The sequence below is a fragment of the Nuphar pumila genome, chromosome 13 (genome assembly GCF_984573655.1).
Source record: "Nuphar pumila chromosome 13, dmNupPumi1.hap1.1, whole genome shotgun sequence".
NCBI lineage: Eukaryota > Viridiplantae > Streptophyta > Magnoliopsida > Nymphaeales > Nymphaeaceae > Nuphar > Nuphar pumila.
Genome location: NC_143261.1, coordinates 5,569,954 through 5,593,181, shown reverse-complemented (window position 1 = coordinate 5,593,181; position 23,228 = coordinate 5,569,954). Strand labels below are relative to the sequence as shown.

The window sequence follows — 23,228 nt, the reverse complement described above, 5'->3', positions numbered from 1 at the left end:
GTGACTGGTTTTAAAGGGCTTTTTTCCTCAATGTTTGGCTGAATTCTGCTGATTCTTTTTACATGGATACTTCATTGCCTTTCAATACCAAGTTGATCTCTGACTTTTATCTTTTTGCTTCAGATCTACACTGATTCCGCAGAAGCCAAGATTCCATCAGTTTTAGATTACTTGGGAACTGTCATTGAGGTGATGTTCTCATTATTTTGTGCTTCAATTAGTTTTTACCATGTAACAGATCATCTTATTGTCTTAGAAATCTGCTTGTTTCATATATGATTTAATGGATTGCACTTTTGGATTCACATGTTTGGTTTTACTCCATTTTATGGGTTATCTGGAACCCTCATCCATCCTCTCTCCACCCATATTTTCTAAGTGTCCTATTGTAGCCTGCTGATTAACCCACCATAATCCAAGATTGGCTTCAGAGGGGATTATATAGTGAGACAAAGTCGGCATTTGGACCAAGATCCTAATCCATGTTCATAATTGGTCTGTGGTAGTTTATGTTCTTAAATTATTCACATTCGTAATTTCCTTCAAAAGGGAATGATGCCTTAACGGCCATGGCATTTGCGCAAGGACCCCTAAAAGATGCTAATTCTAGACTCTGGCCATCAAATTATGCAGTATAAATAGAATATCTGCTTATAGTAGAATTCCTTCAAATTGATGTATTGTTTGCAAACAGAACCAACATGTTACTGCTTTGGCTTGTGGTTCCTTATCATGACTTTGGATAAGAAGTGCAAATTTTGATTTCTCAATATTCTTCCAGTCTCATTCTTTAGTGCACTTACATCCATTTCTGGAAGCATCTCATTGAGCAAATCGTGATCATTTATCGAGTTCTTCCTAGTCAATGCTTTGTCAACCCATTGGCTGGTTCTTTCATAGGAATCTATAATCATACTAGCTATGAGAGGTAGGAACAGTAGCTGTCACTGTTTGTAGGTGTGATATCTCTATGTTTGTTCAAGCCCCTCTTGCTGTTACAGGCGGGATGCAAGTTTCTGATATTTGCACATCATCAGCCAATGATCAACTCAATCCACCAATTCCTCCTTGTAAGATTATCCTGCTTCTGATCTATTCTCTTCCAGGAAAATTGGTAACTGCTTATGTGCTACTTCCAACCATCTTTCAGAAGAAGAAGATAGGATGCATCAGAATTGATGGAGAAACTCCTCCATCATCAAGGCAGACTTTAGTTGTTGATTTTCAGGAAAAAGATTATGTCAAAGCAGCAGTGGTATGCTTATTTTATTATGATGTTATGACCATCTTTTTTTCCTTTTTTTCTTCTCTTTTATCATTCTTTACATTCAATGTGGCATCTCTGATATTTGCATTAATTATATTTTCCTAATTTTGTATCTCTAAGTTAATTTCCATGTGCTTTTAGCTCTCAATAAAATCTGGGGGAGTTGGATTGACATTGACAGCTGCAAGCACAGTCATTTTTGCAGAGCTGTCCTGGACTCCAGGTGATATAATACAAGCAGAAGACCGTGCACATCGGATTGGTCAGGTAATGCTAGTAGTAGTTTCTGAAATATTTTTAGTTGAATTTTCTGGCTTGTCACATATATTGTTTGCATGTTCTTGGTGCCTAAACTAACCCTGTTCATAATGTTATTGACTTGTTTGCTAACCTAAATATGCATCTTAAATGTCATTAGAGATTCAATCAGTTCCTATCATTATCTATTTTGTTGTTCCTGTCATAATGTATAATTATCATGATTTACTTTTAACTGTGTCACATGGATACAGATGTGGGAACAGGATACAGTGCGGATATGCTTGGTGTGACATGGCAGTTCTTATAAATTAGGACATAGTGACATGGCCGTAGATAGACAGACACACACACACACACAGATTTATGTATGCATGCATGTCTGTGTTTGTGTGTCTGCTACAGTCAGTTGTGCCTACAATCTAATTGGAATCTCTCGATGCAAGTTGTGTGACTTAATCTAACCTTGTAAATGTGTCCAGTACAAGGTTACCAGAAGCACCATAGGACATGGGGAAGCACAAAACGTGGCTCTTTCGAAACATGTTGGGAAGCGCCAAAAAATTTAGGGGAAGCTCGCTTTCCCTTATTTTTTCATATTTTTGTGTTTTCATTTTTATATTTCTTTCTTTTTTCTCTTTTTTTGGTTTCCCCTTGCTTCCCCCTCGCTTCCTAGGTCGCTTTTGGTTCGCTTCCTAGGTTGCTTCCAAGACGATTCCTGGTTCGCTTTTAAGTCGTTCCACACTTCCGCTTCCCGAATCGTTTCTCGCTCCCGCTTCCCCGACAGACAACTCTAGTCCAGCATGATCGATTCAGTAGGAATTGATATTTGGATCATGTTTTTTCAACAAAAAACTTGTTTTTTTTACTCAGCAAAAATTGGTGCATTCATGGCCATCGATTTTTGCGCTGTCGGGAAAACTTATGCATAGGTCGGATTCTGGCGATCCAAATGCTATCTCCTGCCAAAAAACATGTAGATCACATCGACAAAGAGATGGATACTACGAAAGGAAGAAAGGATTAGAGAAATTGAAGAAAGAAAAACTAATGGGAGATCAAAGCATACAAAGGGAGATAAAAAACCTTGAAAGAAGGCAAGAAAAAAGCGGATATCTTGGACAAGAAAGGGGAGAATAGTTTAACAACCTTTGATTGATGGGGTCTTATCCATAGTTGGAAAACACAGTGATCCGACTCAGAAATCGTCGTGGTTGGATCAGATTGCCAGTGACTGGGCCATCGATCCAACCCAAACTTGTTTTAGACAGGTTCGGAAGTGGATCGTCTAGGAATCACCCGACTCGACATGGACTCAGCAACTCCCCGAGTCAGCCCTGAATCAGACGATTCAAGACTAATACATGCCGAACCGTTTTTGACCCAATTCTTCGAGTCAAACTGGTATATGTACCGATCGTTTCGAGATGAACAAGTTTTATTGTTAAAAATGTATAAAAGGGGGGGTCGATTGACTCTTCCCCTCGTTCTCCATTTTTCATTTTCCATTTTCTGGATAAGCTTCTTCCCCTCCCCTCCATCTTCCGCCAAATCTCTCTCTGCTAGCTATTGCCGCCAGCCTCCGACGAGCACCGATGACCTCCCGTACTGCTGACAGCCATGCTCTCTCTCTCTCTCTCTCTCTCTCTCTCTCTCTCTCTCTCTCTCTCTCTCTCTCTCTCTCTCTCTCTCCAAGGTGAGTCTCTAAGAGGCGATACACGATGCACGACTTATTTATTTTTTATGTTGATGTTTTATAGTTTTTGTTCTTTGATGCTTTGATTTAGTGAATTTGCGGCTTGGAGTTTGATAATTTCAATTCACATTGTAAAAAACATAGTGTTATATTCATTATTTATAGTATTATTAAAAAAAACACTAAAAAAATTTAGGTCCTAACCTGTCCGAGTTACCGAGTCGACCCACGAGTGAAGGGTCGGGTGATGCGAGCCCAAGTCACAGGTTTGCCAACTATGGTCTTATCCTTGCCCCACTGTGATACCATGTGGAAAATCGGTACCTTGCAGTATTGAAGAAGAGAAGAAGAGAGGAAAACAATAGAGAAGAGGTGGCTGCAATAGAAGACGTCCCAATATGGGAGGCGTCCTCCTAGGTTTTAATATATAAATTTTGTTGGACAAAAATGCCCCTGTAAGTATTACATGATGGACTCTCAAGTCCCAACATAACTTGAATGACACAAATACCCTTATACAAAGGAACAATGAAATACACATGTGTAATATGCATAACCGTTAACACTTCAGAGTAATATTGGCTACTAGAAAATGGTTGATTTTGTACTAATCTGTTTTCCTGTTTGGCTGCCTAAATACTGGTCTTCTTTTTTCGCAGGTATCCTCAGTTAATGTTTACTATCTATTAGCCAATGACACTGTTGATGACATAATCTGGTAAACATGGATTCTCTTTTTTGTTGGATTGGCTATTGCTTTGATTTTCAGATTGACAATTTATTATTTTACTTCCAGGGATGTAATACAGAGCAAGTTAGAAAATCTTGGACAGGTACATCTACTACCCTGGTTCTATGACAAAAAGAAATAAAAAGATTTTAAAGTACCAAACAGTTTTATGCCCTTTCGCTGCTGGAAAACTCGTTTCTTTAGATCTTGGTGTTTATTCCTATTTATTTCCGAAATCTAAAACTTGTTATAAAATTTTGAAAGTCTTCATTCTTTCTTAGTTCAAGTATCAAAACTCCGTCAATATCTGCCACTATGATGGATTGGTGTGGACGAGTTTAAAGCATGTAAATTGGCTAATGTAAATCACTTTTTATGTGTTTCTTATAGCACGTTCATCACTTTCAGAAAAAAGATTTAAAGTTTGCATGTCTTGTTGAAGATTTGAGGGTGCTTTGGGAATAATAATAAGTAATGTTGGACAAAGAAAATAAGGGGTGTGGGGAGGGGTTGAGGTCAGGTAGCTCTGGTTTCTTTCTTGCAACACTGATAGGAGAACGAGTGAAGAAAGAAAGTGTTTTAGAATCTGAGGAAAGGAGAACAGGGTTCTGTCAACTATCCAGCCTATTGAGATTGGGGCTAGGCATTCCTTTACCAGATATTTAATTACAGACATTTTTTCACTATGTTTCAGCCATCGATTGGTCAGTTCTACTGTTGATTCTATACATTTGTAAAACCAAGGTTACCCAAGAGCGAAGTGGAAGCGACAAGTGAGGGTTTTTTAGGTCCATGTGAAGTAGGAATCAAGAATTGATTTGGCAATGCTAAAGATGTGAATTTGTAATATCGTGTGTTTTTATATTATATTAAATGCTGGGATTTAAAAAAAATTGGCTAAGTGTTGTAGTAACATCGATAAATCCTCGATTTTAGGTGGCGTCAATTGAGTTTGGGTTTGGCTTAGGTCTCATTGACAAGACCTAAATGAGCCAACTAAGATTTGGTAAAACTTTCTACTTTTGACCTTTAAAATCAAGCAAAATTCATGTAAATTCAGGCAAAATCCAGATCATATATCATTAGATGCTCCTTAAAATTCTGAAAACAACAATATTTATTTTTATGAATTCGGGCGGGCTCGAAAATCGCATTTTTTCAAAAAAGGCCCGCTTCGATGTGATCGGTTCTAAATTGGATCGGATCGGATCCGTATGATCCAAGTTAATATGGATCTAGACCCTGTCCAAGACTCATATTAATTAGGATCTGGTTCAGACTGAGATCCATATAGATATTGAATATGGATCCAGATCCAAAATCCAATTCCAACCAATTTAAAGTTTTAAATTTAACATAAAGGTTAAATTGAATGAAATTCGAAGTTAAAGGGACTCTGTGAGGGGTGAGATACCCTTTGAAACTTTTTTGAAAATTTATTATTTAATAAATAATAAATAAATAATTAATTATTAAAAAATAATTTATTCCGAAAATTCTTTTGGATAGAGCAACTACCTCATATGTAGGAATTCTAGAAGCGCCTAAATGAGGTTAAAGTAAAATAGTAAAACAAAATAAAATACCAAATTGATAAAAAAGTAGTTAAAAAGAAAAGAGGAGGTTAGAGATAGAGTTTTGCATTAGAAGAACTCTATCTCATAGCCAAATGAGTGAGAATCTCGAGAAGGACGTCACCCTCTCTCTTGAAGACCAAAAAAAATAAAATTATAAAAGGGCCTAACTCGTCCCACTCTCTAGATTTTGTTTTCTAGAGAGAGAGAGAGAGATAGAGAGGGAAGAAGGAAAAAGAAAGAGAAAAAAGAGAGAGAGAAACGGAAAAGAGGAAGGAAAGAAGGAAGATGGCTTCCTTCCATTCTGATCATCCGACATATGAACTTTTTCCATCTCCGATCGATGGTACGGATCCCTCCATCGATTCAAACGTGGAGAAATAGCTTAAGTTAAATTTATGTAATGTTTTTGGTGGAAAAAAAAGTAAAGAAAAGGGGGAAATCTGATTTTTTTTATTCGAATATTGAAATACGTGATATCGAGTATATATATATATATATGATATGGTTCTGGATTTGCGTCTGGTTTAGACCCATATATTGTGTTTTGTATTTTGCACATGTTTGTATTTTATATTTATAATCTAGGACATTATCGTCCATAATCTTTTGTTAAGTGTTGTATATAAACACAGGTTTCTAGGTCACGATTGATGAACTTTCTGTGCAGTCTCTTGTCTCCTATCTACTTTTCTGTTGATAGAGAAGGCGTGGCTGAAACTCCGAATTCTGACATGGTATCAGTGCAGGTTGAATCGATCTACCCTCATTAAAGGTTGGTTTCACATTTCCTCTATTCCTTATTCTTCCTTCTCTCCTCTTAAGTTTCACGTCAGATCTGCTTTTTTCTTTTATCTGGGTCTCCTTCTATTCCTTATTCTACATGACAGATCTGATCACGTTAGATCTGGTGCTGTTTTATTGTAGATCAGATCTCTTTTGAAGATCTGTGTTTTCTTATTCCCTTTTAATTAAAGGATCATCCCAAAATCCGATCACGTTAAGTCTGATTTGTTTTCTTCTGAGATCGTGTTCATCCTTCATATTTTATTTCCTCTTTTATATTTCTTATCTAGATCGCTATATCAGATCACGTTAAATCTGATCTGTTTTCTTCTCAGATCGTTTTTCATCCTTCATCTTTTGTTTCCTCTTTTATATTTCTTATCTAGATCGATATATATTTTCCATCAGTTTCCCACAAAAACAATCTTGTTTATGCACCTTATTGTTGTTGGATCAAATTTTCTAAGTTTGGTGTCAATTTTTTTTTTTTTTTGAATCACGCCATCAATTATTCTGGCATATTGGAACTTCATAAAGACCTGTGTTGTGGTTCTAGTACATAACCAGTAACCAGCACTAATATTTAAAAAAAATCCAGCACAAGGTCCAAAATTAAAGGCATCTGAAAATTCCTCTTTTCTCTTGCAATCCATCATTAAAAATATGGATTTGTCTTCCACTCATTCAGGTCTTTCCTCTAGTTTTCTGAGTCAACTCATATCTGAAAAACTCAACCATTCTAATTTTTTGACTTCAAAAAGACAAATAATTCCTTTCATAAGAAGGCAAGATCTTTTTGGGCATCTAGATGGATCAATTCCAGCACAACTTCAATTTATCACTCAGGAAATACAGGATGATAAAGGGACGGTCTTATCTCGAATTATTCAAAATCCTGATTTCATGGCTTGGATGAAAAGAGTCCAAGCATTAGTCGTGTGCATCACTTTTACCTTATCTTAGGAGATAATGATTGCGATTCCAGATGATTGTTCAGTCGCTGAACTGTGGAATATGTTGGCTCAGACTTATTCTCAAATGTCGAAAGCAAAGGTTTTGTATCTCAAGTGAGAATTCAAGTCATTAAAGAAGGGATCCATGTCTGTTATGGAATATCTGGACAAGGTAAAAAGCATCAGTTGGCTCTTGTTGGATGTGCGGTCTCGAACATAGATAAAGTGCAACAAGTTTTAAGTGTATTGGAAGCAGACTATCACTTTCTTGTCACGCCCCTCACATGTTTACCTGTTTTACCCAGTTTTGAAGATTTACGGAACAAACTTTTACACTATGAGATCAGTTTGAAGAAGTGTTGTGAAAAGCGTTGAGGCGTAGCGAGGCGCTCCACCAAAAATCGAGGCGAGGCGTAAGCCTCTAGGCGTAAAGCATAAGCCTCAAAAAGTTTTTTTTTAACTTTAATTTTTTTTTAAAAAAAATGTCTAAAAATACAAATAAATAAAGAAATGCTTTATTGATGAAATAACAACCAATAAGAAATAGAAAATCTCAAATAAGTACTAAAAAATATGAGATTAACATATAAAAGTAACTAAAAACTGATTATATAATTGGAAAATATATGAGATTAACCAAAAAATGTTAAAATATACTAAGAAACTTATTATATAACTGAAAAATATATGAGATTAACCTACAAAAGTTAAAATATATGAGATTATTCTAAAAAACATGAGATTAACATATAAAAGTAACTAAAAAAATGATTACATAACTGGAAAATATAAGAGATTAACCAATAAAAGAAAAAATATACTAAGAAACCATTTACATAATTGGAAAATATATGAGATTAACCAACAAAAGTTAAAATATATGAGATTATTCTAAAAAATATGAGATTAACATATAAAAGTAACTATAAAACTGATTACATAACTGGAAAATATATGAGATTAACCAAAAAAAGTTAAAATATACTAAGAAACTGATTACATAACTGAAATAACTGGAAAATATATGAGATTAACCTACAAAAGTTAAAAAATATGAGATTAACATATAAAAGTAACTAAAAATTGATTAAATAACTGGAAAATATATGAGATTTGATGAGTTGTGGAGCCTAATTCAGAGTTTTTTCCCGTACAGGAGGGGGGGTCGTAAGGGGGCAGCGCCCCCCAAAAGATTTTTTTTCTTGGGCTTAAGTTTGGGATCCAGTTTCATATGGATCATATCCGACTTGTTTAGGTTTAGGGTTGTCGCCCTTGCCTTATATAAATTCTTTCTTTTCTTTTTCTCTTGTAACTGCTCGAAAAAGAGCAATAAAGTTTTTCCTTTGGGCGGCCGTTGTTTTTTACTCTCTCTCTCGGATTTGAGGGGAGATTTTTTCACGTAAATCTGTGTGTCCTTGCTGTGTTTGGTTTGATCGTTCTTATTTATTATTTCCTTCGGTTGTTTCTTGCTCGCGGTTTTCATAACGAGATTAACCAACAAAAGTTAAAATATACTAAGAAACTGATTACATAGCTGAAATAACTGAAAAATATATGAGATTGACCTACAAAAGTTAAAATATATTATATTATTCTAAAAAATATGACATTAACATATAAAAGTAACTAAAAAACTGATTATATAACTGGAAAATATATGAGATTAACCAACAAAAGTTAAAATATATTAAGAAACTAATTACATGACTGAAATAACTGAAAAATATACGCGATTAACTAACAAAAGTTAATATACTAAGAAATTAATTACATAACTGAAATAACTGGAAAATATATGAGATTAACCTACAAAAATATTTTTGATTATGTCTCAAAAGTCTTGTAAAAAAAAAATTTTTTTTGCGCCTCAAGCTTGTGCCTTGAGGCACAGAGGGCCGCGCCTCAAGGCACATTTTTTATAACACTGGTTTGAAGAGTCTTTTTGATGATGATAATAGACAGTCAGACTCACAAAATGTTAGATAGGCTGACTTATGGGCAGGTCATTGTGGAGGAAATTATCGCCGAGGTAGAGGTCAAGGACGCTATGGTGGACAAGTGGGGCGTGGGTTGCTTCCTACCCCAAACATGCCTCCTTATTCTAATGTAGGAAATTCAAGAAATGTTCCCGCATGCTTCTTATGCAATAAAAGATGACACATTAAAGCTGATTATAACAAAGGCAAGAATCCTACAATTCGGTCAAAAGGGAGATTGATGGAGGTAAATATAGTGAATATGTGCAACTTTTATTGGCAACTCTCTCAAAGATGACAATAACACAAAATGACAAAGGAGTATGGTATATAGACTCTGGAGAAGCCACTCATGTCATGGGAGATGCAGGTAAACTCTCGAGCTATCTCCTTATTTCAATAAAGTCAGTATTGTCACTGGAGATGAAACTCATCATTCCATTTCTCATACTGGAAATACCATAATACCCTCATTGAATTCTTCCATAAATTTGTCTCATGTTCTTGCTCCTAATATCGAAAAGATTATTATTTTTGTATCTAAACTTGTTGATGATACACATTCTTTTGTCGAATTTACGCCCTCTTTTGTGTATGTTAAGGACCTTCAAACGAGGGAGACGTTTATGGGAATAACATGTATGATCAACACGTGTTGTCATTGCACGCGTGAACAACATGCTGACGGCATGTTTGCAGTCACATTGTCACAACCTAAAACACATGCATGATATACATGTACATCATGCTGCGAAATCTGTCCAAATTGCAGGCATGATCCACATGTATATCATGCTGCGAAATCAGTCCAGATTGCAAGCATGATACACGTGTACATGTTGCAAAATCAGTCCACGACACAGGCAAGATATACATGTATATGATGTCGCGAAATCCATCCACAATGCAGGCAAGATATACATGCATATCATGCTGCAAAATCTGCCCAAATGCAGGCTGATATACATGAACAAGAATGCAATAATACATGTTTTATATATAAAAAAACATAAGCATGATTAAGGATGCAGAAAATAATTTTTTAAACATCAAAACATCATAATTATAAGCATTATGCATGCTGGAAATTTGTAGACATGATTAGAAATGCATTATCTTGGATTTAAGCATCAAGAACGTAAAAAAATACACGAAATATGCATGCAGAAATTTTCAAACATGTTCATGGATGCAAAAATATGGATTTAAGCATCAAGAACATAAAAAATACATGGAATATGCATGCTGAAATTTTCAAACATTTTCATGGATGCAAAAACATGGATTAAAGCATTAAGAACGTAAAAAATACATGAAATTTGCATGCAAAAATTTTCAAACATGTTCATGGATGTAAAAACATGAATTAAAGCATCAAGAATATAAAAAATACATGGATTATGCCTGCAGAAATTTTCAGACATATTCATGGATGCAAGAACTTTGATTAAAGCATTAAAAACTTAAAAAATACATGGAATATGCATGCAGAAATTTTCAAATATGATTTGCCCTTAAACCCACATGATTTAAGACATGCTAAACCTTTGTTTTATCGAAAAAAGAGAGAAACCCGTACCTTGATTCGAATTTTCAAAAAAAATCTAGGAGGAGACTTCTCTTTTTTTCTCTCTTTCTTTCTCTCTCTATGGACGTTTTTCCCTTTTCTCTTTTTTTCTCACTTTCCTCTCTCTCTCTCTCTCTCTAGGGGACGGTTTCTAGAAAGAGTCTCTCTTTTCCTTTTTATAATTAAGGAATATCTCTAGAGGGGGATGACTCCCCCTTCTTGATGATTAGGGGTAGAGTTCTACCCATGGTAGAACTCTACCTCTACCTACCATTATCTTCTATTTTATTTTATTTTTTATTTTTGTTTTATTTTACCTTATCTTGTGAAATATTTCACACTAGAGGGGACACCCCCTTCTAGAGGATTAAGTGGGGTAGAGTTCTACTTCAGGTAGAACTCTACCTCATCCTCTACTCTTTAAATTCATACTTATGTTTCTAAAGTTTAAATTCATTTTAGTTTTAAAAAGGTATGGATGAATTATGGGTCTGGGCAATTGGATCTCAAGCCAGACCGGGCACTAGTCAATATGGATCCTCGACTAGGTCCAGATCTATATTAACATCAGTCCAATAATAAATGGAGCGGGTCGGAGTCTGATCCAAATAAAAAAAGACCAAAAAATAGAGGCCGGTCAAATAAAAAAAATGCATTTTTTGAGCCAATCGATATTCAAATTCGATAAACTAGGTTTTCTACGAGATCTACACACATGACCTGGTTTTTGTCTTGTGTTGCAGTCATAACCCTCAATTTCGTACAACGACTGTGGCTCAATTTTTTCCTGAGACACCTCTCAGATGTCTAGAAGGTCTCCATAAAAGGGTTTGGCTATAAGTGATTCGGTTTGAGAGCTATAATTATTTTACAAAATGAGTTCGTTAAGAAAATCATGACAATCTTTGCATCATAATGTAAAATATGATAAATATAGGAAAAATGCAATCATCAACGTGTAATATTAATTTTAAATCATGTATCTACCATATATGATGTACCTAAGCATCATTTAGACTCTTAAAAACGTCATATGGTCATAAAACATGCTTCAAATCTAAAACTACCAATTTAACTCATGATTTATGCACATTATAACTAGTTTAAGATGCTATCATGAAATCATTATAAAACACATGAAATAAATTTACAGGAACATGATTCATATTGTAAACACATGAAAGAAAATAAATATTCAATCAATCATGCTGGAAACAAAGATATAACAATTTTAAATTATGTAGGAACACAAAAATATGCGTTTCACGTTACCCGATTTCTCGGTTTAACTATTCGGGTATAATTTTACCGAAAATGTATTTTTAAATATGTTTCAAAGCATGGTATTGATTTAAAAACAATTTTAAAACCTTTTTCTAACTTGTTCTAGATCTGATTCACCATGGATCAACCCGTAGAATCGGCAAGATGCACGATTTATGCGTTTACATTCGATCTATGCTACGAGTAAGATGAATCCTACCTGAATCGTGTTCTAGGATGAACTAATGCCTTCGTCTCTTGTCTTAGCACCTTGGAACATCTTTAATGGCTGTTGAAAAAACTCTAAGAAAGGAGAAAGAAGATAAAAAGTAGAGCAAGAAAAGGTAGAAGATGAGAGAGATGTAGATGAAATAGGAGAGGTTTTAAATAAGGGAAATAGGGGGGTGTCCCCTCCTATTGGACTCTCCCCTCTTCTTCTAGAGTTATAACTCTATCACTTTAAGAGGTTGGCCCCACTAGGTAGGACGTCCCACCTAGAAGAGTCCTCTAAAAGAGTCTCCTAACAATACCCAAACTCTAAAAAAAAGACTTTCTACTCTACTGGGTCTCTTAAGAGTCCTTAAAAAATTTTCTAACTCATTGTGAGGTCCGCTAGGGGAGGCATTCCACCCTCTCTAGAACCCTCTCAATTAGTTTGAGAGCTTCATCCATAAGGCTCTAGAATCTAAATTGGGTCCCACCTAGGTGGCGTCCCACTTGGATCCAATCCAAACAATCGAGATCCGAAAACCCTGAACCATGTCCAATCTCAGTTAGGTTGGATCCAAGAACCATTTATTAATTCTAAATTCAACACTTAAATTAAAGATCCATATCCATTAATGAAGCCCAAATCAATATTGAATCCAAATACTAAGGTTTGGATCTGAATATGACCTATCCAAGATCCATAAAAACCTTTGGCCACTCCTAAACCCCCGCGGGCCACCATGTTGGCACATGACACCCCATTGGGCTGGGCGTGACCCTCTCGGTCTCATAAGGAACCTTGTTTGAGTCCAAAACATAGCCCGATCAATTTAAAAAATTCAAATTTTGAATCTTATCCTTATTGAAAACCCAAAATGGAGATCAGTCCATTTTGAAAATCGTATTTTCTGAACCAACCTATATCCAAAATCACCAAATCTGATTTCCTACGAGATCTACGACTTATAACAAATCTAACTAGAGTCCTAGTTCAACTTAAACTCTTGAATTTCGCTTGAATTTAAGTTGATTTTAACTTGAATTTGGTTTGAATTTAAAAGTTACCTACTGATTTCTTTTGGACATTTCTCACCCAACTCAACATGATTGTGTTTGCATCTTCTCGAGTGACGTAATAAAGTTTACATTGTAGATAGTATAATGCCTCAAAATTTCAGACTTGCGAACCTTTCAGAAAACAGGCAAGAGACTAGAAAAAATCTTTCCTTCAGAGTTTGTTTATGAAATTAGCGGAAGACTGTTCTTTTGTTAAATTCAGAAAGGCAAGCTGACAACCTTGGGCACGTTAGCTAAAAGAACCCAAAACTCACAAAATTCGGATATCCAAAGAAAAATCCGCAACAAACCCCAAAACGTCCAGGACGTGAGCTAAGAGCAGGAAAAAGAAAGTTTTGAAGTCATCTTACCATCACGCCATCGCCCGTGGTGTACCTAATTATCACATGTACCCATAGAATGGGTTAGTTTCGCGGAAAACTAGTAGGTGCACAAGCGAGACTAAAGGAAACTGAATTAAGTACATTTAATTCAGTATGCTAAGCAGTTTGAAGCAGATATGCAGTTAAACAGGTAAGCAGTGCTAGCAAGTAAGCAGTGCAGAATATAAACAGTTCAAGCAAGTAAGCAGTGCAAACAGGTAGGCAGTTCAAAGCAGGTAAGCAGTGCAACTGTCAAACACAGCATGGCGTTTTTTTTTATCGTAAGCTGTGAACTACCTCATAACGAGCTTGTTCTCGTTCCTAGAACGGGGTCTCACTATTTCTAACAAACTCTTTGTCCTAAACAATCTTAATCTATTCCCATTTCTTAAGGCCTTACGCGGCCAACTGACACATGCTATGACTCACTTAAGGCATCATACTTTCAGAAAAAGCCCACCCTTCTATAGAAGGTCCAAAATATGATCTTGATCTAAAATTGCTAAAGATCTGATTCTCACATCAAGGATCAACATGTAATCATGCTAAAGCAGAAAGCCAAAACTATAGATTCATAAGTGGCTATCCCAAACAATCTCAGAAGATCATCACAGCTCACCATAACTTTTTATGGTAAGCAAAAACACAAGATCCACGCCGGATTGCTCGGTCCGGGAAATATACGACCTCACAACAAGGAAATACTACCCTAGAGGGTATGCCTGGTCTTGGACGACACACTTCCTCACATGAGTTCACCGTCTTTGCAGCTACCCGCTCTTGGATAGTGTACCTCCTCACAGATTCTACCGCTCTAGCCAGATTATCAGATCTTGGAAATGTACAACCTCACAAGGAAATCCGCCTTAGATGGTATACCTGGCCTTGGACCATATACTTCCTCACAGGAGTTCACCGTCTTTGTGGCTACCCGTTCGTGGACAGTGTACATCTTCACAGAGAATGTACCACTCTAGCCGGTTAATCTTGTCTTGATCATACATACCCTCACAGAGAAATCCTTTGGGAACCCAGTCTCCAACAAATGCCATATATAATGAAAATCATTGTGATACACGCATCAACACAAATGACCGCTCTCAAGGTCGATAGCCACTATTACAATCAACAAGATCAACGTCAGATCACCTGGTCTGGGAAATGTATAACCTCACAAGGAAATTCCGCCCTAGATGGTATACCTGGTCTTGATCATACACGCCTTCGCAGATAATCGTTTGAAGATCCGGTCCTCAACAGATACCATACTCAGTGATACATGCATTAATACAATCGACTGTTTCGAACCATTGACCGTTCTTGGGGTCAGTAGCCACCAATATGGTCACAATGATGTATATCAACAATATGCGTCATATCACTTCACATGGTAAAACAAAACACAAGAACACTCATTCCTCCAATAAGGTTTCATGAACCATGAACCTATTATCGCATACTCTCAACATTTATTATCACGTGACATCGAATTATTCCCACAAGGAACATTACAATCCTCAAATAGGACCTCAAAGCATGCGTAAACGATACATGAGAACACACAGATATGACAATCCAACTGATTCTATAGGCGAAGAGTAACTAACTTTATCCGACAGCCAAACAAAACAACTGAATAAGACGAGCACTCATAACAATGATCGCAATACATACAATTACCATCAAATGGCTCAGTCCATCAGCCAATAATTAAATTAATCGTAAGGTATAAACCATTGCATCGCAAGCCATTCATAAGCTATACATGATAAGCAATAATACGGCAACAGTTATATCACAATATGTAAGCAACTTATAACACAAGCGACCACATAAATCCTAGTTGCCACCAGTTCATAGATTACTGTTGGCCACAATATGAAATCCTAGTTGACCACAATATGAAATCACATCAATAGTTAAATTAATCGTAAGGTATAAACCATTGCATCGCAAGCCATTCATAAGCTATACATGATAAGCAATAATATGAAATCCTAGTTGACCATAATATGAAATCACATCAATCATAAGAGATGCAAGCCAAAGTACTACATTACAATAAGCACCAAATAGTTCGACCAAGAGGTAAAGCAAGTCACATGCTAATATGTAGCAACTGGCATAATGCTATTATTATAAGCATTTGACTAGTATGAGAAGCTACGTATTACTCAGTAAGCAGTTTAACCAACTAGAGTAATGCCTTGACAGGCGTGCATAGCTCAACGAGTAACATACTGAACTACCGAGCAAGCAAGCAATCAACCAGTGTGAACAGTCTTTATGTTTCGATAATACTGGCCTGCGGGTACGTGCAAGAAAAACGTAGAAACAATTGAGACTAGTTCAGGCGTCTGTTATTCTATGTATTTTCAATAACCCGAATAGCTAGTTGAGTCCGCTCCTAAAAGGACAACTTTAGGCGAGAGAGGATTCCCCAAAGGTAGGTAAGCAGTGTCACGGATTCCCCAAAGGTAGGCGAGAGAGGAGTCTGCAGAAGTGTTGAGCTAACTTTTGTAGTCCATTTCCCCTAACTTCAATGACTGGAGAGGCCGGATCTTTGCCCGTGGGGTGATTGTTAACAACCTGTCCATTGGAGTTTTGTACTGCTTTATCTTCTCCATTGACAGACAACAAGAAGCGAATGGGTGTGTTAGGGGTTGCTTAACTAACGACCCATTCTATGTTGTGGTCTTTAAACCACTCGAGTATCTTGCCTGTGAAGGCGAATCAGTCACAATTTAAGTGATTACAGTAGTGTGCATTTAGCACTGTTCGAGGTCGCACGACTGTCTCATCCGATCATCGCAGTACTAGCGTGTAATGCACTACTACAAGTACTCTAGGATGAAAGGGGTATAACTCCTCAATAGGAGCCTCAACAGAAGTGTTTCACAAAGATGTAATGTTTCTCAAACTTTACTTTACATTCTTTATCTTTTGAAATCACCAACAACTTGTGCCAACATCTGGCATGTGATTATCTCGAATCTCATCCGCTATCGGAGTATCTACATGTCTCGCATGACTCGATACCGGCCTCGATAGACAAGATACAGGTTTCTCAACATAACCCCCGCTAAGAAGTTCGCTCGAACCCCAATTCGTCTGCAGGACTGCGTACTCGAAGAACCCGGATCCCTGTTAGGGATCCCTCCCCTTCGACGATGATGAATCGCTAAGCTCCTGATTCAACTCTTGTCGCAAGAGGGAGAGCGGTAAATGCCTCTTGCATCCTCCACGAGGATGCCTCTAAAGCGTATGCAATGAGCGAAAACCTGAGCGTCATCTGCAATAGCAAGGCAGTAACAATATATATGCAAAAGCATGAGCCTGGGTGTAAAGCGCGACGACAAAGTAAAGACTGTAAGCAGAAGTGCAACGCAAAACCTCGGCACAATGCGCGACGGCAAGTAAAGACTGTAAGCAGGAGTGCAACGCAAAACCTTTGCGCAATGCGTAACAACAAAGTAAAGACTGTCAGAAAGTAAAAGACAAGGATCGCGAAACTGTGTCCTTGAGTTAAATGTGTACTCATATAAATATATATATATATATATATATATATTTAATGGTCCTTTTTAGTTGATTGAATTTAATTCAATTGTCTAAGTCTTCCGTGCAATCTTCCCCTACCTCAGAGAGTTATAAGTTTGCTGGCTTCTGCGGGTGTAAGCGATGGATGGCTCGGGTCGCAGAGCGCGAGCGGGATCCGTCATACGAGCTGCAAAAGCGACAATCTTAGCAAGCTAACAACAAAAATAGAAGGTCGGGGGCACTGCCACTGATTTAACGTGAAGGAAGTAGAGGCAGGGGCATCGTGCCCTTGCGCACTTGCTATAGCGCAAGAAGTAGGGGCAGGGGCTGCGAGCCCCTGCTGACCTGCTGTCAGCAAAGTACGAGGAGGCAGGGGGCTGCACCCCTATCCGATGAAGGCAACGAGGAAGGCCGAGGCGTCGCCCTGCCTGCCAGAAGAGTAAAGAGACAGGGGACCAAGCCCCTACCCGTTCGCACAAAGGGGGGAGGCAGGAGGCTTTGCTCCTGCCTACCGAATACGCAAAGAGGCAGGGGCTTGACCCCTCCCCTGAATAACGAGGATGTCACCAGCGCCTTCGCTGCAGAGAGAAGGAAGTAAGTGGTGGCCGGCGGTGGATGGGGTCTCCAGCGAGCCGACGAGAGAGAGTCGGGGGAGGCTGAGAGGGGGAATCGTGAGGGCGAGAGTGCAGAGAGAACGAGAGAGCAGGAGAGAGACGGTGAGGCCGGGGGGGGGGGTCGTATTTGAAACCCCCCAGCCTCGCTGTCTATAGAAGACCCGAGGGAGGCGGTGAGGTTGTGCTCGACCGCCTCTCCTTTTGGATCCGGGTCGGGTCCAAATCTGGATTCGATCCGGGTCCAACAAATTTTTTTTTGAGGTTTTATAGATAGTGTTGTATTCATAAGTTATACTTAATCTGGTTCTTAGGATGTTGTTGTCATTTGTTATATTGTATAAGGTCAAATGGTCCATCTTTCATCTTTTTCTTATGTAACTCATAACTAGCTATACAAGAGCAGTTTAGAAGAGAAAGATTGTAGCCAAAGGGGTCTGACCCTTTATTAGCATTGTAATAGCTCTACTGTGAAAGAATTCACTTTTTGCTCTGTCGCATCTTTCTTGATTTCCCCTTGTTTGAGAGGTTACATGTGAGATCATCTCTCAGTCTCATTGGGGTATTGCTTTTATGCCATGGTGAATCATAGGAGAGGGTATAAATAACGGAGGAAGAAAGAAGGGAAGAGTGATCTCTATCGGTCATCCAGCCTATCGAGATTAGAGCTGGGCATTCTCCTTTTGTTAAGCATTATATACCAAGTCTATGCAACTCAAACACTTAATAAGGTCTGTCTTGATTTATTAGGTGTTTACACTGAGTCTGAACATAACGCAAAGTTATCCACTATGTTAAAAAATGTCATCAGGTAGATGGTCAATCTGAAAGAAGGGAAAAGAAGTGACAAAAGAAGCAAAGGTGGAGGTAAAGAAAGTAGAAACCAAGAAAAAGAAAGAGGATAGGAAATTGACAAAAAACGATACAGGGACAAAGATGTACTAAAGAGGAGTGAAAATGAGATAAAAGCAAGGATAGAGAAAGTACAAAAGAAGGGAGAAAGAAAATGCTCTTCCTAGTAAAATTATTACTTCTAATTTCTAGTAAGAAATGGATTTCTGGAGTCAATATCCATGTTGGTGACTGCTTGAAAATATCTGCTTAACCTTTTTTTCTGGAATCTATTATATTGGAGTCGACATGATTCTTTTTGTATTGATTCATCTCTCCTTGTTGAGCTAACCTCTCTTAAAAAATTTCTTTCTAGCTTCAATACTTTCCACTACACCATGTTGACAACTTATAGCAGTGTGCTGCTTCTGTTACTGGGTCATTATTTTTGGTGACTTCAATATGAAACCCTACCGCATAGCTTCTCCTTTTACTCATTAGGATAATTTGGTCAAATGTCTCTGTGCAGCTCTCTTTTTTAATATACAAGATTTTTTGTCTATTATCCATAGTAATATATGGTCCCCTTTGTCTGCTAATGTGTCTCATGGATTATCAGGTGCTTGATGGCTGTGAGAACTCTTTGGAAGTGTCAGCCAGCCAGCCAAAGTGCAGTCCCAGCAAGCAGGTGAGTCCCAAAGTCTCGGTTAGCCAGCCAAAATCCAGTCCCAGCAAGCAGCTAAGTCTAGACTCCTTTTTGAAACGTTGTCAGCTTCCTAGTGGCAGTCATGGTAGTGATTCTAAGCCTCCTACTCCAAAGAAACGTAGGACTTAAGTGTATATCAATTGGTGTTTCTTGTGTAACCACCTGTAGTGTGTATTGTATGTATATGTCCACCTTTCTTACCAGGTCATGTATGTAATGCTTGATATATAATATATAATATATATAATCAATTGATGTAACATTTTATGGTCTTTGATCTCTCCATGGGCAAGCTGGTTTCTGCTGAAAAAAAAAAAGAACTTCTGGTGAGCAATGACCTTTTTCTTATTTTTTTCAAAAAATATTCATTGGTATAAAATAGTAAAACTGGAATTTGGAAGAGGTTTAGGTTTTTTCTCGTATAAAAAATTCCATGGTCTTTCAATGGAGTTGTGGGGTAAAAGGTTTTAATCTTAGCAACATTGATGAAACCTTCCAACCTATTGACAATGCTTTCTTAGAATATTCCTGATCCTGCTTTAGCCACTCCCGTATTGCTGCCCTGAAGGCTGTCACTGGGATACTCCAACTTACCCTTGTGTCCTGTCCACTTTATATAATATAATCCTTAATGGAAAAATTACACAAAAAGGGAGTATCCTGTATCCTTTTAGCTGTGTCCTTGTGACATAGTTTGAAGGAAGCGTCCCCCCCCCCCCTAATTTTTAGGTTATGACTAGTCATCAGCCTACATGACATGCTGAGTTTGCACTTCTACAGATTTTTTTTTCAAAATTGTCTCTTGAACCAAAACAACTACAATCCTTATGTCTAGTTTTGGATTTGGCAATTCAGATGAATGACCTGGTTGCTTTCCTTATTTATCCACAATTTATCCAACTCTATGTCAGGCTTAGCCAATCTTTGGTTCATGCAGCCTTTGAACATTACACTGTATTCCTTGTTAAGTAGTCTCTGCTGATGAATCCATATGCTTGTCAAACTGCACTCAGTGTATATCCAGTGTGTGTTGAATGGATGTTCAAAACCATGTGCCTTTGGCATTATGATTTGTATTGGCCTTTTTTCTTTATTTACTTTTTACTTTTTCCTCAAATGTCTATTCAAGTTGATGAAGAACCCAGCTGACAAGATCTGCATTGCCGAGTCATACACCTGCGTGTACTTGAAATGGTCGGTCTTGGTGTGACACCACCCATCACTGGTAAGAATGATTCTAGTGATCCTTGATAATTGATTGGTGCCTTTGGAATCGAGCAGAGCATGTCTTCTCATTCCCACACATATGAAGACTTGCAGAACAATATGATAGTTCACAACCTTCACCATTGTGGCTGATTTGTTTGAACCGATTGGTCCATTTCCTTGCAAAGTTGGCTGGGTTAAGCTCTAAAAGGGCCTAGTTTGAAGTCTCTCATTTCTTGCCAAGATCCTGGTCACGTGAACTGGACTAATTCACCCTGCATTTACTGGCTATGCCTTTGATAGCTGATGTAATATCATGTATTTTTTTATATTTTTTAGCTGAAAAATATAAATATTATATTTTTATTTAATTAATAAAATCGTGGGAAAATGTTAAAAATATAGGTGATGTCAACTGGGTCTGGGTGTCGCCCAAAGCCCACTGACATGAGCTAATTCAGTTATGTATAATTTGAGATTTTTTTTGTTTGTAACCTTTAAATTAAAGAAAAATTTAAGTTAAATTTAGGCAAAATTAGAAAGCAAAATTCAAGTATAACCACTGTTAGATCCACCACAAAATGTAGATCATGTAGGCGACTTGTTTTTTCAAAATCGGATTACGGTTGGTTGGGAAATTGTATTTTTTAAAAATGATCAGCATTTTGTAACTTTTTCTTGATTGAATTGGATTGGATCTGTTTCGTTTGATTTGAGTTAATATGGATTTGGATTCAGTTTAAGATTCATATTGACTAATATTGATTAGAATCTGGTTTAGGTTGGATTTAATTGGATATGGCTTTGGATCTAGAATTCAAATTTAGATTTATAATCCATCTATGATAATTTCAAAATCAAGTCGAATTTAAAGTTTTAAATTTAAACGTTGCTTAAATTAAAGTAAAGATGAGGTACCTGGGGTAGAACTCTACCTCATGAGGATTTTCAGGAGTGTCCTCTGAAATATTTTTTAGAATATTAATTTGATAAAATTTAATAAAATAAATAAATGATAATAATATCGAGAAGATAGGAGAGTAGAGTTCTACATGTACAACTCTACCCAATCAAGAGGACCATCTAGAGGTTACGTCACCTCTCTAGAAGATTTAAACAATATTTAAAAAGGGGATCTGAAGCTTGTGTGAGAGGGTACGAGAGTTAAGAGAAAAAAGAAGGAAACTCGTGTGAGAGGGTTTATAAAAAGAAAATAAAGAGAAAGAAAAGAGTAGAAAAAAACTGAAAAACACATACATCTATCGATTTTTTTAAGTTCACACTATGAATTAAGGTGAGGGTTTCTCTTTCATTTCACACGGGAAAGAATATGTATAAACTGATTTGGGATTAAGTTAAGAGGAGAAAAAAGGGGAAAATCTAATTTCAAAGGCGATATATATATATATTCATTGATTTTTTATTTTTCCTTGTGCATCTAATCTAAAAATATGCATGTCGATGTTATCTAGCATGCATCTAAATACATATATGTTGATTTTCTTGACCTTGCATATGAATATGTATTTAGTTCAGGTTATCGATTTTTCTTGTTTATGCATACTTAATATATATTTCAAGTTTGACGAGTTTAGCACTCATGCATTTGAATAATATGGTATGATTGGTATTCACTGTATTTCTAAACTTGCTGATTTCTTGTTCATGCTACTGGAAAATATATATGCATTTTCCACTGTTGAATACATGACTTTTTGCATTAAAATATATATATTTGTGTGATCCAGCCTGCTGATTATATTTTTTTTTAGGGCTGAGTTGGATTCATGTATGTAGCCGACTCTTTACATGTTATTTTGGGTCTGGCCGACCATTGTGCAGAATTCTGATCATGCACAAGGATCAGAACAACTGTTGTGCATAGGTAGATACAATCTGGCTGACCCATGTACATGATGCAGATCAAGTAAATGGATCAACCCCACTGTTGTGCACATGTATATACAATCTGGCCGATCCATGTACATGATGTTGATCATGTACATGGATCAGCCAGCATGTTGTACATGTTTGTACAGGTCTAGCTGACTCATGTACGCCAACTCATGTACTTGATTTTGATTATATACATGGACTTGATTTTGATTATATACATGGATCAGTCAGCATGCTGTTACATGTGTTTTTTTTTTGGCCGACCCAGTCCAGCTGATTGCATATATGTTTATTTAGTCTGGCCGACCCATGTACATGGATCAGACCAGCTGCGGTTTATGTGTGCATTCTTGTCTGGTTGACCCATGTATATGAATCTAATCATGTATATGGATCAACCCAACTATGATATGTTTATTCTTGAGTGGTCGATCCATGTACATGAATCTGATCTTGAATATGATCTATGTACATCTCTTGATATGGTCAATACATGTACATAATTATGTGTATGTAAATGAATCAGACCAGCTCTGGCTAGTTTTTTTTATGGTCGATACATGCACATTAATCGAACTAGGATAATGATATTGTCTGTTTTGCCAATTTGTGTACATGATTTGAGTATGTACATAAATCTGATTGGCACTTTAAAAAAAAGTTTCTGCATAGTGGGATCTTGAAACCATCTTGCAATCGTGCCATCGCCCGTCTCGTAA

At 37.1% G+C, this 23,228-nt stretch overlaps 1 protein-coding gene across 1 annotated transcript in view; it reads left to right on the top strand.

The window, feature by feature from the left end:
* The window catches only part of CHR18 (chromatin remodeling factor18), a 212,530-nt gene extending 192,854 nt beyond the window's left edge, over positions 1 to 19,676 (top strand). The window contains exons 20-26 of the mRNA XM_089984290.1: positions 124 to 189; positions 1,002 to 1,070; positions 1,151 to 1,255; positions 1,409 to 1,534; positions 3,881 to 3,939; positions 4,018 to 4,054; positions 19,321 to 19,676. Coding sequence (XP_089840416.1) covers positions 124 to 189; positions 1,002 to 1,070; positions 1,151 to 1,255; positions 1,409 to 1,534; positions 3,881 to 3,939; positions 4,018 to 4,054; positions 19,321 to 19,536 — 678 coding nt within the window. The 3' untranslated portion in view covers positions 19,537 to 19,676. The remainder of the gene's footprint in view (positions 1 to 123; positions 190 to 1,001; positions 1,071 to 1,150; positions 1,256 to 1,408; positions 1,535 to 3,880; positions 3,940 to 4,017; positions 4,055 to 19,320) is intronic.
* Positions 19,677 to 23,228: the final 3,552 nt, after the last annotated feature.